General features: G+C 44.5%; 1 protein-coding gene across 2 annotated transcripts; it reads right to left on the minus strand.

Moving 5' to 3' along the window:
- Nucleotides 1–15,773, minus strand: LOC308145138 (oxysterol-binding protein-related protein 3-like). Of its 2 annotated transcripts, none has more exons than XM_080516485.1 (22): nt 15,722–15,773; nt 9,087–9,277; nt 8,874–8,990; nt 8,159–8,212; nt 7,928–8,041; nt 7,629–7,781; nt 7,453–7,543; nt 7,148–7,251; nt 6,956–7,045; nt 6,700–6,859; nt 6,433–6,557; nt 6,226–6,357; nt 5,748–5,838; nt 4,715–4,950; nt 3,969–4,106; nt 3,670–3,733; nt 3,152–3,230; nt 2,895–3,039; nt 2,177–2,321; nt 1,960–2,086; nt 885–1,007; nt 1–778 (listed from the first exon to the last, which is right to left on the minus strand). In XM_080516485.1, exons 2-22 carry the CDS (start codon nt 9,147–9,149, stop codon nt 682–684), a joined length of 2,448 nt encoding a protein of 815 aa, XP_080372611.1. In that variant the 5' UTR covers nt 9,150–9,277; nt 15,722–15,773; the 3' UTR covers nt 1–681. The 2 variants fall into 2 exon arrangements, with proteins under 2 accessions (XP_080372611.1, XP_080372612.1); XM_080516486.1 differs by having other exon boundaries at nt 9,087–9,193; nt 15,722–15,769.
- Between the last annotated feature and the right edge of the window lie 51 nt (nt 15,774–15,824).

Here is a 15,824-nt window from a genome sequence, read left to right on the forward strand (position 1 = left end):
TAACTTGACCATCATTTGTACAGTTTATTATCCTCTTTTCAAACATTTACCATTATTGCTTTTCCCCTCTGAATAAGTGTAACCACAGTCTCACGACAGTCAATGGCCGAATATACCAAAGGCAGCATACAGGAGAAAAAAAAAAAAAGGCCATATGTCCAGGTTTCATGTGATCGATCATTAGTCAGCCACTTGGTGAAATAATCGATATTCTGAATAGTGACGTTGGGTCCATTGATAAATAAGTGAGCAAGTTCAGACCTCTTGTAAAAGTTCACAACGCAACTGGATCCTTGGTTCTCTTTTGGGAGCATCACTCTGACATCATCCAAACGTCATTCGTCTGGGAATAAAAGTCTTTTTGCATAACTGCTACAGCAGTTCATCGAACGCAGCACTGCAATAATAAAAGGCACTTTTGATCAATGCTGAAACGCAACAAAAGTGTGATATGCATTTTGAGTATATGTGGGCGCTGTGTCCAAGATGGTTCGGGTGGGGGGTGGGGGGGTGGGGGGGGTGGGGGGGTGGGGGGTTGGGGGGGGGTATAGAGATGATAAAAGACCAGTTCCTCAGGCTGGGGTTCAGTCCAGAAGAAGGAAGCTGGAACTCCACATGTTGTCATGACATGATAGTCTTGTCGTTCTCTCGCCGTGTCAGACTGGAGAGGTTTGGTTAAAATCACCACAACACCGGGAAGTCTACTTTGCCGAAGCCGGGATCTCTGCGCGTCTCCCAGTATGTGTTGTTGCTCACCCACGTGTCGTCCTTGGATTTCCTATTGAACAACACAAATCACTTAGTTTAAAAAAAAAAAAAGAAAAAAAGTACAATAATAGATATATGGGGGGGAAAAAAACCCAAACGTGTACATTTCTACATACTTGAAAAAGCACGGCTGGTGTGTCATGTTGTTGTCCTGCAGCACTTTCCTCCTCTCCCTCTGGAGCTGCTCTATCCTTTGTTTCTGCTCCTCAGCTCCATCTGTGTTCCCCTCCTCCAGCAGCCTGGACCGAGCGATGAGAGACAGAGTCAATACGGGGAATGGAAGGTGGAATCTTATTCTGCTTTGCACCATGTTGTCTGAATGTAGTCTTTACTTTTCTCATGTAGAACTTTTCGTGACAGGCGCACATCTTTTGTTCTGTCATTAAAGTCTTTTAAAACATATACAAACAGACCGTTTAATTACAATATCTCTAAAGGCCTGTGATAAAAAAAAAAAAAAAAGTTGCATACATTGAGTTCAACATTTATACTGATATCAATGCAGCGATTTAGATCATCAGTGTCACAACAAATAAGAAAGTCGCCTTATGAACCCATGATGGTGGGAAACGATACACAACCAGCAGATGGCGGTAATGCAACCTTATGGATGCAAACTGGCGTTAAACCCAGAAGAAGAAGAAGAAAAAGAAGAAGAAGAAGTCAACATAATTGATCTTAATCAGCATGGGTTCATATTATATGATCTCCAACATGAGTTCCATCCATTTTTTTTTAAATATCTGGAGATGATGTACTTTTCCGCAATCTAAGGATCACCTGGGCAGCTTTATCAACGCATGTGTTCAATGCAAGGTCATATTTTGATATATTGGTTATTTCTGTTCAGTCTCCCAGTAGGCATAGTCTTGACGATACAGGTATTGTTGTACCGACCCACTTCCTTGTGTATTCTAGTACCTTATTCCAAAATGGTTTAACCAATTTGCATTCCCAATTTGCATGTACAAATGTTCTCTTTTCTGTCTGGCATTTCCAGCAGTGGTTATTAACCATCAAATCCATTCTGCGAAGCTTGTGGCTGTAAGATAAAACCCATGTGTTTAACCTCTATGGGCTCCATTTCGAGCGGGATATCTTGAACTAGAATTGTTGCAGAGAGTCTCTGGAAGTCTGAATATGTTGTGACTTTGACATGTCAGGTGAATTGAGAGTGAAACGATCCGGCACCTCTGGTCCGGCCTGAAGCGAGTGTCTGTGGGGGGCAGCAGAGGTTTTAAGGTGGAGTCCAGTTCATTTAGCTCCACAGCAAATTGAGTGAATCCATAGTACTGCTCATGGTCGTCCGGCATGGGATCTGCACACAGACACAAAGGATAAATAACTGCTGTAATGTCAGGGGGAATCCCCTCCCCCCAAAAACAACTTTAACACACTGATCACTCACTTGCTCTCCAGATACAGGTGGCAGACGGGGGGTCTCCTTGAAACACTGATTCATGCCATTTCCCAAACATGGTGTGCACCACCTTGCCTTCTGAGTCTGTAACTACGCCCTCGATCTCATTCACTGCAGAACTCCACGATTTGGCCTAAAAATAAAGAAAATAGACATAATCCGCCAATGTGTAAGGAAATTAGGAAACTGATGAGGTGAAATAAAAGCATACTTGTCTACTATATGTGATTTTTGCCAAGAAGTTAGTTATAGGCCCTTAAAATGAAGAAATGCAGAAAAGGTGACTGTAAATGTTACAACAATGTTTCAGTTAAACTTTAAACGTTAATGCAAGTAAAAAGCAACTGACCAAAACTGTGAACATGGTAATTAGTGTTCTAAATATAACTGAAATAATAAACATAATAAAAATTGCCTTTGACAGACACACGGGACACAAAGTTTCAACTTGCTCTGCCTTTGTCCAGTAGGTGGTGCTGTTTGTCTTTACACTGTAAGGCGTGGGTATTTTTTAATAGGCAGTGCAGTCAACAGAGAAACTGCAATAATCCTTTAACAGCTGTTAAGAGATTGTAAGAGTCTGTTCAGGGGATGAAGAAGCTAAAACCTGCACGACGGTTTCCAACCACCCGTCTCCTCTACCTGCTCTACGTCCCAAATCCCCCGGGGATCAGCTGACAAGATATTCACGCGCGCATTTCTTCACCTTGACAAATGTTATTTTACACTGGCAGGCGTTGCTGTTGGAGTTTTTGATGGCCATCTCTCCGTAGTGTTCGATCCAGCGTTGGCCACTCAGGATGTTGTGGATGCAGGACGTCACTTTGTTCCACTCGTAGTGATCCCCGAACCTGGAGGGAACGCAACAGACGCGTACATATCAATCCACGCCAAATGAAGAAATGGCTAACGCAGCCGTTCACATACAGATGTGCACCCGCGCAGAGGAACCAGAGGACTCACCCAGGTAACGTGACATGTGTGGTTCCCATGGGAACAATTTCCATGGATTTTCCCCAGAATTTATTTTTCCACCGAACATCTACAAGAGAGAATAAGACAAAAAAAACAAAAAACGTGAGTTCTTGTGTAAATGAAACAACTTATCTCTGTTTATAGCGGCTGGAATGTTCATCAGGTTGCTTCTGCAAACAGTAGATTTTTGTCTTCACACGGCACTGAGAGAAATGCAAACAGTGGCAGCCACGTGTCTGACTGCCAACGACTGCTCAGCTGCTTCTGAACGACACATGACTTCAGTATCAGACTGACAAACACTTGACTTGATGTGTAAACATCGCGGCATAAATCATCCAATCATAGAAATGTGGCGGGGCGATTACTGGACACATCTTCCTTCATTCTTCCACTTAACGGCTACAGTATAACACTAGTCCTCAGAAACAGCGGTGTGGCGACACTGACGCATTGGGCAGACAGACAGTGGGGAAATCCAGTGTTTCATAAACAAAAGTGCTTACCTTGCCAAAAAGCGAAGTTCCTGGAATCGGCGTGACATGCCGACACAGGTGGGTGATGGCTCACCTGGGAAGTGGCAAAGAAACCAAAAGGTTGCATAGAATTACAAGTTCCGTTCTTTGTTTTTTTTTTATCTCGATAATCTTAATCTTGATATAGTTTATGTAACTTTATTTACTGTCAGCAAACATGTTTTACTGGTTTATTCTGTTTGCTTACACCTTTACCACGGAGCGACCGAACCAAGGCGTGAGGAGAGTTACATAATCACATACTCTGTTATAAACTATGTGACCTCTACCTGCTCAGCTATAAACCTGAAGCCCTTGTCAGGTCTGTCACATTCGTACGTCTCTCCCAGGACGGGGTTGAAGGGCTTGCATCCCGCTCGATGGTAGGTGGACGTATAGGCGGAGATCGCGAACGTCGCAACGTAAACCTGTGTGAAAAGCAACGAAGAGAATGAATCGGCACCCGTGTGCAGCCAATGAGTTTGTGTTGGAGTGGGTTTGAGTTTTCACGTTAACAGACTAGTACTGCGTGTGCAGCATGTGGAGGCCAGAACAAAAAGCGTGTTGTTTTTTGCAGCTGTTCATTCCTGAGACGTTCAGTTAGAACTCTGCAGTTGTCATTAGCACACCTGAGGCCATTTGTATTTGATATGATCTTTTCCCAAATCGTCTGGCAGATGAACTCACACGCTCAACATGAAGATAAGACATGTAGTTACTAGGCAACAGGCTTGCACTCATTTGGCCATGTTGTAGTTCTTCCAGTTGAAATGTCTGTCTTTGCTGCGAGGGTATCTTTCTACTATGGGGACAATCACAAAATGTGAAAAAGAATTCTTGGTTTAAAACGTCAACACTGAGTTTAATTCCGCGATAAATTAACACAAGAAAATAGTGCCTGGCTGTTAACGTGCATGCGAGATGACTTGAAGCTTGGAAATGGTGCTTTTATGGATTTAAAAGCATGGGAGTGGCTCTGAATTGACTTGTTGTGATGGAGATCAGTGCACGTCAGGCATGTGTGCGCTCCACTTACCATTCGCTGATACGGATCTTGGGTCTGGTTGGCCACGTCCAGCAGGTCGCTGTACTCCAGCTCCTCACACAGCCTCTGCAGGGCGTTGACGGGCTCGTTGAGCTGCACCGGCATGGCCACCTTGGACAGGTCCTTGCCGATATTGTTTCTCAGGATGTTCCACAGGCTCACGCTGCTCGTGGGGCTGGGACACGGCAGCGTCGAGCGCCGTCGAGTGAGAGTTATCACGCTGCTGACTGCAGGGGAGGAAAAAAGAAGCCTTCGAAGTGAGGAGTGACAAACGGCACGCTTGAGAACAGTAAAAAAGAAAGTGGCAGTTTGATAAATATGAACTTCATTATTGGTATTTTTAATTTTACAGGTGAGAGGCGGTAGGTCATTATGATCAGATTTAAACAAGATATCACTCTGTAATTACTGTATTATTACCAAAGTGGAAGAATCAAATGCATTTATGTTGATATCATAAACCTAATCATGAGAAATACTCGTTTTTTTTTCCTTCAATAAATGAGTTGCCATAATGCTTTGATCAGCCGATTGAAGACAGAATCTGTAAAGCTTTATGAAAACTAACATATTGATATGATCACTTTGTTTCTTGCTCAGATACAATCAGTTGAACCAAGATTTAAAAATAGCCACTTGGAGGTGAAAGTAAACGGTTGTTTCTTTTGTTTCACTCTACTGGGGTGCAGTGAAAAACATGAAACCATTTCAAGCTGTGGTAATGACGCCTTTTCAGAGACTGCATCGTGAAACACAGCGCTGAGTTTGTAAACCTGTCGGGAAGTTGGCGTTGTTCACGTTCTCCAAGTGGGTGAGTAATTTCACCGCTCCAAACATTCATAAGTGATAAGACAGTTGGTTAAAAATGCATACGGGGACTTCGTCACAGTCGCACACAGACAATCGTTTGCCTGACTCTGACAGAATAAGGTTTCTTTTACATTGTCCCCCGTCTTTCCGGGAACTCTGGAAGTTAGTATGATATTTCACACATGGACACACAACATGTCAGCGAATCGCGTACCGGAGTTGTGCCTCTCGCTGCCTCCCCCACTGTAGGTATCCATGGAGACGCTGTCACTGACATCACTGATATAGGAGTCGTCGTCGGACACCTGAAGACGGAAAATCAGTGATGAAAGGTCACCGAGCCAGCAGAATATATAGAGGAAAGCACAACAAACACACATCTGGAAAGAAAAGCTCACTCGACCCACGCCTCCAGAGTTACGGCGTCTATACAGGAAGCAACACACACACACACACACCATTTGAAATGCATGCAATATGTATGCAGCCATGAGCTGCTTCTTAGGTTTGAAGTCGATTCCACTCTATTGGATGTGTGTTGAGAACGCCGGTGACCTGCGTTTTAAACACGCTGCTCACACTGATCTGCATGTACAGGCTTGATGTTAAGGAAACATTGATGGACTGAATAATGGATGATTGCATTTTATTTTTAACAAGAAACAAAAATTGAGAAGCAGATAATGTCTGACCTCATTCTCAGAGGAAGAAGATGAGAGGAGATATTCCTGAGCATCAAAGAACTCCGATATAGACTCTGGGATTGATGCTTTGCTCTCATTGGAGGCCTGGTGGACTAAGGAGTGGGGGCCGCCTGCACACTCCTGATTGGAACATGAGACATCAGTTGCGATACACTGGAAACATTCGAGTGAAACCACAAGTTCAGAGACACTCACTGAGGCGTAAGCGGTCTTCAGGCCCATAACCTGAGCGGGCTGAGGGGGCTGCAGGTCGACGGCGTGCTTCAGTCTGTCTCTTTCCGCAGCCAGGGAGCTGAAGGCTGATCTCAGTGTGACGTGGACTGGAGGGAAGCAAGAAACCACACAGAGTTGTCATGGAAACTATTTGATCACACAGAAGCGAACACGAAAGAATGAGATTTTTCTGTATCCAGTCACATGCGTCTCCGGAGCAACCCGGCAGACGCCCCAGCGGGGACTCACTCTTGTTGGCCAGTTGGCAGAAGTCCTCCTGCAGACGCGAGGCGTCGGTGGGAGAGTCGGGGGATTCGGGACACACCTCCTGAGCGTTTGACTCGGTGGTGGACAGGTTGGGGTTGGAGGCGTGTAGGCGAGGGGACTTGGAGGAGACGCAGCTTGGGACCTGGTGGAGAGAAATATTAGCCTTCTTTTCTTTCTTCGTTTGAACTCTTTATACATTTTGTTGAATTAAAAAAAAAAAAAGAAGTGAGATGTGCACCTGGAGTGTCGCCTTGGCCTCTTTGCCGTTATTTTTGGATCGCCACCTCCTTGGTCTCTTCTCTTTTTTTGGAATGTCATAAGTTGACGCCTGTCGTACCAAAAGCAGACAACTCAGTAATTACATCTACAAAGTTGGGACATAAAGAATTATTTCACAATTTGGCAAATGTAATCCAGCGGCCTGCCTTACTTGTAGTGCACTGATGGCCGGAGCTGAGCATGTGCGGTGGAGAACCTCCATGCTCTTCAGCAGCAAGTTGAGTTCCAGCAGATGCGATTCACATTCCTCCAAGTCTGAGAGGGAAAAAAAAAAGAAGATATATATGATATTATTATTAGAACAACGTCGGGGTGCATGCTGGCAACAGTGATGACACATATAACAAAGAATAAAAGATTCACGGGAGCAAGGCGTGAAACAAACAAGGCACAGCGGCGAGCAAGCGAGGAGACAAATTGTGTTTAACAAAGCAGAGAGAAATAGATGAAACAAACCTTTGCAGCACTTGTCCATGTCCTCGGAGGAGTGGAGCCAGGAGCTGACCTTAGCCTGGTGAAATGATGTCTGCTTGGTGAGAGTAGCCCTCTGATTGAGGTGAACAGACAAAATGAGAAAGGGGCGATACGCAAGAAATGCATTACCCCCCCCCCACCTCCATTGTACAACTTACTTTTCGCAGAGAGTCATTAAGGGAGGGCGAGGACGAGGCATGGGGGTGGAAGAGGTGCCTCTCGTGGGGATACATGGCAATTTCATTCTGCCGAAACACGCGGTGGTGACGCAGCTTGGACACCCACTCTTCAAACAGCTCCGGAGACTTCACCTGGGTGCCATAAAGTGAATTCAGGAGCCGCAACTTGGGAGGAAGCTCCCGCCGTTGTACTAAAGCAGGCAGAGGAAACGAAGGCGGGAGCCTGCGTTGCTTCACTGACACGGTGTCACTGAACTGTGGACGGAGTTGAAAGTTACCTTGAGGTGATAGATGTTGTCCTCAGTGTCCAGGTCGATGCACATGACTTTCTTCTTAATTGACATGACGGAGAGGCCAACATCGATGCAGCCATGAATCTTTCCCTTTTTCAGCTGCACAAAAACAACAATTTATTTTTAGTAGAGAGGATGTGTGTTTTTTTTTTTTTTTTGTGGGCGTGTAAATGTACCAAACTGGCAGATCAAGAGACATTTTGAGTTGATACGTACATCTGAGTCACGCTTTGCATATTTTAGGATTCCTCTCTCCAACATAAAGTATCTCTAAATGGGAAGAAAGAAACAGGTCGACATCAATTCATGGCATCAGCAATGTTATTGCATACACTGATTATATAAAGAGATATTTCACCAATTGTTCATTGTTCAGATTTGACGTTGGCAGTGTATAATTATCATAACCAGTTTTGCATCATAGCGAATATCCTGAAAAGTTACTCTGACTACATAGCAGGTAAAATGTGGACAATCAAAGTGGCACAGCTCCGTCGTGTTGAAAGTCAGACGTTTCCCGGTATGCATGAGCACACTTACAGAACGCAGAGGGGGAGGAAGGTGAGTCAGTATTACGGTATAATCAGCTGGGCGTGAAAAGAATGGAAAGACGGAAATACAAAGAACCATAACCGTGAAGAGGAGGAAATGTGGAAATAGCACGAGGTATTAAAAGACGATAGGTCAGAGCCTTACGGAGGACTAAAAGTCATGTCGGTGTAAATTTGGGAACAACAGGAAAACAGTGCGGATGTTGGAAAACACAGCACGAGTGCGAGAGACGACGCCAAAAAGCGCCGGACGTTCCGGTGCACCGTCCACTTAGGCTTTCTAATAAAACTAATAAAAGGCACAGAGAGAAGCGAGTCTCAGTAAAAACCAGCAGCGAAGGTGGGAACTGCAAGTCTTCTGGGCTGTTTGACGCGCTCACCTTATGCCATCCCTTCATGGGCCACTTCCTCCTCTTGAGCAGAAAGCCGTGCTGTCTGTCAGGCTCCTGCATGCTGGCCGGAGCCCCTCGAAGCCCCTCCACGATCTCCCAGCTGTCCTGAAAGGGTGGGGGGGGGAGCAGTGCGGCGTGAGACAAGTCAAACCTCACGTCAAGCTGAACGTCACGGGGGAGAGGCACGTCACACGCACACACCTGGTTGCTGTCGTGCTTGGAGGAGCCGCTGCTGTCGCTGTGAGTGGGCGACGGCGACGTCATCTTCCCGCGACTCCAAAGCCCTCGAGCCCACCGGCGTCTCGTTTCTGTGGGAACCGCGGCAACAGATGTCAGAGCGGCGTCTCCGGGAGCATCACTTTGACCTTTGAAGGCCACGCCGACAGTCAGCACTGCAGAGAAAAGGTCAAAGCAACACAGGGTTGAGGCGCGCCGACACACCGGCATGCAGGTCTGACAGATGGGAAGCACCTCCTACTCGCCGTGTGTCCGAATGAAGGTGAAAGTAACAACTTTTTGTGGAAATTACACAAAAACATTCCCCAACTATGAATTGACCCCGTGAATTACAGTCGGAAAAGGTTTACTTTCTGCATCCATCCTTCACTCCTACAACTTTAGACAGACAATCACACGCACGTATATTCACATTTCAGGGAAATTTAAAGACATTTGTCTAACCTAACGCACACGTCAAGGGACTTGTGGGAGGAAGCTGGCGCCAAAAAGACACAGGGGGAACATGCAAACTTAATAAAAAACGTTTTTTTTTATTTTAAAGCCTGAAGCCAAACAGAAAAATAAGCTATGTCTGGATCATTATTACCATATGTTAAGCTGGTCATGTATTCTGGCCACACTATTTAAGACGAGAACAGGCACTCAGATGAGCGCATACCTTCGCCAACGCCACATTTGTTTGAAAAGAAAAATGGAGTTCGTCAGCTCATATTGATGTGATGAGATGAAAGGACATGAACGGGATATCGCAGGCTTTTGGGATTTATTCGGGAAATGTTCACGTCCCAAAATCTAATCGATTGGTCCTTGGATGCTATACAAATCATCACTGAAAATTTCATGCAATTTGGCTGAGGAGCTTTTGTGAAAAGTTGGTAGCATACATAAAAACCAATACATAAATAGACGCAGATGAAAACATAACCTTCTCAGAACTTCGTCGGCCGCCCAACTTTCGCTGACGAAGGTAAAAAGGTCTTTCTCAGTCACACACACACAAACACACAGAGTGCAACCTGTCACCTCTATGAAACTCCCAACGATCTCGTCAAAAAGATACATTGAACTCATAATGATAAGGTTCGAAGTGAGTAAAACTCTGCAGTTCTCGGTAGTCACATGCTGCTTTTACCTTCTGGTCGTGTGCTTTCAAAACAGTCTTGCTCAAACTCCAGACACTAACGTCAGGATGAAAACTGGTTCCCTGTTCCGACACCACTGCTTGTTTTTGGCAAAATTTGACTCGCCTCCATAGTTCCTACCTAAATCAGTTTTAAATCTTTCCCACACGTCAATCCCTTATTTTTCTTATCTTGTTTGAAGAAGTTCTGGCAAAATCCTTGACCTTTATTAATGTGAATTAAACTTGATCATTTCAGTAAACGGCAAAGACTTACAATCTCACTATGATGCAACAATAATTCCTCTCCGGGCTAGAAATGACATGCTCCAACCACTACCATTCCCTCCGTGCATTAGAAATCTGTGTGGCCTACATGCAAGAGGCACATTGCTGCCTGGTGGAGCAGTTGAGGGAATGCCTCCGGGATTTGTTTGTACTTCCATGCATGCGCATTTGTGTAAACCTGAGGATTTTAAGTACGCTGCTATCTACATCCTCTGAAAGCCCTCTGGTGGTTTAAGTCAGTGTGTGTGTGTGTGTGTGTGTGTGTGTGTGTGTGTGTGTGTGTGTGTGTGTGTGTGTGTGTGTGTGTGTGTGTGTGTGTGTGTGTGTGTGTGCATATTGTGTAGTTTCCCAAAGCCTCGCTTGCAGTCAGCACCAAGCTCAGGATGTGAGTCATCAACAGGAAAGAATGTGCTGCTCCGTGCTTCGACCCCCCCCCCCCACACACACACACACACACACACACACACACCCCCCGACACACCATAACACAAGGCCGGCCATAGTCGACAGTGGGCTAAAAACAGGCTGAAACACATGGACGGCCCACTTTACTTCACAGCTCTGGAGCACGGGCTAAAAGGACGGGCAACATATTTGAGTAAGCCTTAAAAATGATCAAACTCAGCTTTGATGAGCTAAATCAAGCTCCCGGTTCCGTTTGTGCTTCCCGTGCCGTGGCACGCCGTGTGAGGCTCCGTGCCCATGAATCAAAGCAGGAATCTACTCCACATAGCTCCACCACATTACAGCTGTTAATATACCGGCGATAAGCCAAAACCTTAAACACGTTCTGTCTCGGCCTGCAGCGGGGGACGCTCGAGAGATTTGATGGGGAATGTTTTGAGATACGGCCAAATTCCTCGCATCTTTTAGTAGATATGTGTGGCGTTTGACGGGCGAGCGAAGAGAGGAGCGTCGTTTCACAGACTGACACCGCTTCCCTCAGCCGTATCTTTCAAACAGAGAAAAAAGTTTCAGACGGCGACGCGCTTCCCCCGAGCAAAACCTCAAAACACGGCGCAACACTGCCTACAGTGCAGGAATTTCCACGACCCCCCCCCCGACTCGCCGTGCGTGAGTTTGTAGTTTGACACCTACGAAAAGGACTTCCTGCTTTAACACAAAACTGTAAATTACGTGGGGGGGAAAGGAGCACCTGAACACCACACTGTGTGCCCTACTTACCCAGACTGAGCGATCGCTGGAGGATTGTACACCGCCGAGCCCTCCTCCTGCACTGTAAGACTAGAAGTGCCGGGGTTTTGTCTTCACGCTTATGCAACGTGAGTGAATCATTAATAGCACAACACCTTGTAAATGATCTGTCAAGATGGAAAGGGGTCGTTCTCATGGCCACATTCCCAAGGCCACGCCAGGGTCAAGATGTATTAGATCAGCTGATAAGGAGGCAAAACAACTCGGGGGGGATTCAGAGATAAAGAAAAACGCTTTTGTCTGGAAGTGTTAGACCAGGCGGTGACATGAAGCAACATGAACGCTAAAGTTCATTAATCTGCCTCTTCTACTATTCTCTAACATGAGAATTGCAACTACACTTCTCTCTTTGTTGATGTCTTTGTGTTTGGACTCGGCATAAACCTGCACGGACTTAAATCTAGATGTGAATGTAAGAACAATAAAACAAGAAATGTCTTTGTCTCTCTGCTTGAGGCAGCAATCAGGAACACGCCCAGACACAAGAAATTGAAACCGAGTTCTCCAAAAAGGTCTGTAAGAAGCTCTTTCATGCAAAGATTTGCTGAGGAAGTACAAATAATTTAACAAATCATTATGTCTGCTCTCTTTAAACATACATATTTTAATTTTTTCCCCCCAGAAAGCAGTACTTTTCCTCAGTTTCAGGCTGAAGCCCGGAGGAACTGCCAGTCTGGACTTTACAGTCCTCGTATGACAAACGCACAGACATGGACTTCGCAGCGATTCCATCTGCTTTCTGCCACACATTCTTGCGATAACCGTGCAGACATAAACCCTTGTAGTGCTTTATGGTTGTATATCCTCTCCATTACCGGCTGACTGGGATGGCAAAAAGGTCGTTACGGACGTCCGCGTCTCTCGATCTTCAGATAAACCTTCTTTACAGAATTACAGAGTCAAAGCTATACATGATCCTCTGAGTATCAAAGATAAATGATGGCATAAGATGCTTTAAACTGAGGCCCATTTGATAGCGTTCCTTTCATTTCACACCGCAACTCTCAAATTTGGTGGTTATAAATAGCGTATGTTTTTTTTTTTTTTTTTCAATTCGCTTGGTAGCAGAAGCACTTATCTCAGTTGACCCCTGACCTCCAATCTGTCTGGGCATGTCGCTGACAGACCAGACTTGTTTAAAAGTTATTTTTAACGACACAATTTTTATTTATTTTTTTTAAGCTGAAAGAAAGAGGTGTCCTTCCGAGTGCACTCAGAGGGAATAAAAAATGAAACAAAAAAAAAAACCCAACTAAATGTGAATATCTGTGAGTGATCAAAGAGATGAAAGAGCAGCCCCAATCTGCCACTCAGGACGCTGCTATTTTCAATCAAAAGAAGCGTGAAAACCAAGCGTGCCCTCACAATCCTGACCGACGTATTTTCAAAACGCGGCATGACAAAAGACGTCTTTATGTCTCCTTCCAGCCGAGACAAGGGACACTTTTGTGTCCCTGCTCAATCGCTGGTTGCTATGGATACAAAAGGATTCAGTTTTTGTTTGTTCTTAAATGAAAAATATGACAGCATAAAACTTTTTTATAGACCATCTATGGACTATTTATAGAACCACGCACATCCACGACCAAATACATGGTTCCACATGAGTCAGTGTTGACCAGATGACTTGAATGGAAGTAGGACAAAACATACGCAAACATATAACCAGACGGGCTATTCTCAGAGTGACCACTTGCTTTATTAGTAAAGAGCAGGAGTGCTCTGTATTTACCAGGTTTTAAGTGGGTGTTGTGTAAAGGAGAAGGTGACACAGAGATAACTCGGTGAGTCATGCCCGCCGGCCGCGCTGGATGTTTATGCCCCCAAAAAATCTAGCGGCGGTGAAACAACAATTTAGCTGGACAGCAATGAGCTGATTGCGAGACTTAAAAATCAACATAATCCTCCTTTGGCATGAGATCATGCGAGAGCTGGGCTGGAACAGCGCCACCTGGAGTAGGAAGTTAATCTCAAGAGCACTTCCGCAGGGAAAAAGCGAGCCAACCAATGTTACTAGCTTCAGATTGCTGTTGGACTATCACTTATTTTTAATCCTGTCTTTTTGTAACAAACACTGAATGAGGTGTTGACTTTCTTTTCTTTTTTTCCCTCAATCATTGGAAAAGTCACAGATTTAAAGACAACAGAGTCCATCATAGAAAACGATTCAATTGATATGTAAACTTTAAGTAATGCCTGTTTTGCGCATCGGATGGCCGTAATTAGTCAGTATAGTACACAGTTTATAGATTGTTATTAACAAACGCCACGGTCTTCTTCTTCTTCTTCTTCTTTGTTGTATTTTTACGGCGGCCGGCAACCATTAAATGGAGCATTACCGCCCCAATGCCACAGTCTTTGTTGTCTTTACTATTCAATCTGTCATCTCGCTTGTCGTACTGAAGAGACTCGGGCCCGGGGCTGCAGATCCTGTGCTTGCTAAGTTTACTGCACATACTTACAACACCCAGCCATCAATGGAATGACATTATGAATGATGGCTCTCATTTTTACATCGAGTTTTCAAAAAAAAAAAATAAGTATATTAAAGTGCTCACATATTACATATCATATATTCAATTCTAATTTTAGCTATATGTAAAAAAACGAAACAACAACAACAACAAAAAATGTCAAAGCTTTGAGTGCTGGACCAACAGTATGCCCCCACATGCTCCCTCTGAATTGCACCCTAATCGTTGTGTCATCACCATTCATGCATAAAACCATCATGTCCTGACAAGATCCTTTGGCCGAGTATTGACTTGCAGTATCACGGAAAAGAAAATCCGCCAGGAAGCACAAAATTTGAAAGTGAAAACTGTCTAAATTGTGTCTAATGCTACAACAAATAAATGACTTTGAATAAACGGTTTTAAAAAGTTCTATAAAAGTTGAATTTCCACCTTTGCCTTTTCAAAATCACCAGGGTGCTAAATAACAACTTATATTTTCACTTTTGAAAAGGAGGAATCACATGTTGGGTGGAAAAACTCAGAAAACGAGATTATTAGTATAATAACTTATGCACATTATGTATTTGTACATCAAGTGGCCAAATAATCGCCCTGACATCCAGAGTTAAGACAAATCTCGCCGATGGGCAGCGAGACCCGTTTCAAGTCTAGTTGGAAGATTTTCTATGTGGAGTTTGGATGTAATCTCCAACTATTTCCTCCTACAGTCCTATGACGGGTGTTTGGGGTCACCTTGTGACGAGCAACCTATATGGGACCAGTGGCCCTGATCTGGTAAAAAGCTACAGACAATAAATGTAAGTGTCACATATTTATATCATATTGCAATAAATGAAGGTAGAGGCACCTGAATAGATAATAAAAAAGCACACTGTCCACTGCACCGCAGTTGTGAAACACACAAGAAACACAAATTGTTGTATATTCTAAACACACTGCAACTGAGCGTGAACAGAGAGCAACACCAGATTGACAACAGCAGATTGTTCACCTGTACTGACTGGATTTACAGCAGCTGATCGAGGTGAGATAAATCATATATTAAGGACAAACTCCACAGAGGCGTGTCAGTCCACAGGTGCCCCGTCCACCGGGCACAGCAATGCCACAGCGCAGCTATTCAAACTTGTTGAGTGGAGACAAAATGTCCAGAATATACCATGTGGCGGTGAACTCTGCGTTCACGCAACCTCGAATTATTAAAATAAAAAAAATAAAAAAAACACGCCTGTTTATCGCTAAAGCGTGGAGTGAAGCTCGGCACGGTGTCGTGTCAGGAGCCCATTAATAATTCTATCGAACGAGACGCTACATTAGGTCGTTTACAATAATACGCGAGACACACGAGCGCGAGCGCTGTCAACTCTTCCGTTTCATTCAGACAGAAATCAAACACATTCACGAGGAACACGTAGAGGTATTCTAACGTGAGCTGGGATTTAAAAAAAAAAAACCCAAAACAAAAAAACAAACAAAAAACAAAGAGAAATGCTTACGGTTGAGTGGAGACAGCTATTGCATCCCGCGGCGATAGCATTTGGACACACAATACCTGAATGTGTGTGTGTGTGGACAACCGCTCCTCTCGTCAGCGCGCTG

This window comes from Blennius ocellaris (assembly GCF_963422515.1).
Source record: "Blennius ocellaris genome assembly, chromosome: 20".
Taxonomy (NCBI): Eukaryota; Metazoa; Chordata; class Actinopteri; order Blenniiformes; family Blenniidae; genus Blennius; species Blennius ocellaris.

What these genes read in the sequence shown, in the direction of transcription:
- LOC308145138 (XM_080516485.1), bottom strand. Translation starts at nt 9,149, where the DNA reads ATGACGTCGCCGTCGCCCACTCACAGCGACAGCAGCGGCTCCTCCAAG. An exon ending in CCAAGCACGACAGCAACCAG is followed by an intron (nt 8,991 to 9,086) that starts GTGTGTGCGTGT and finishes CCACCCTTTCAG; the next exon opens with GACAGCTGGGAGATCGTGGA. An exon ending in TCAGGTTTATAGCTGAGCAG is followed by an intron (nt 3,734 to 3,968) that starts GTAGAGGTCACA and finishes GCCACTTCCCAG; the next exon opens with GTGAGCCATCACCCACCTGT.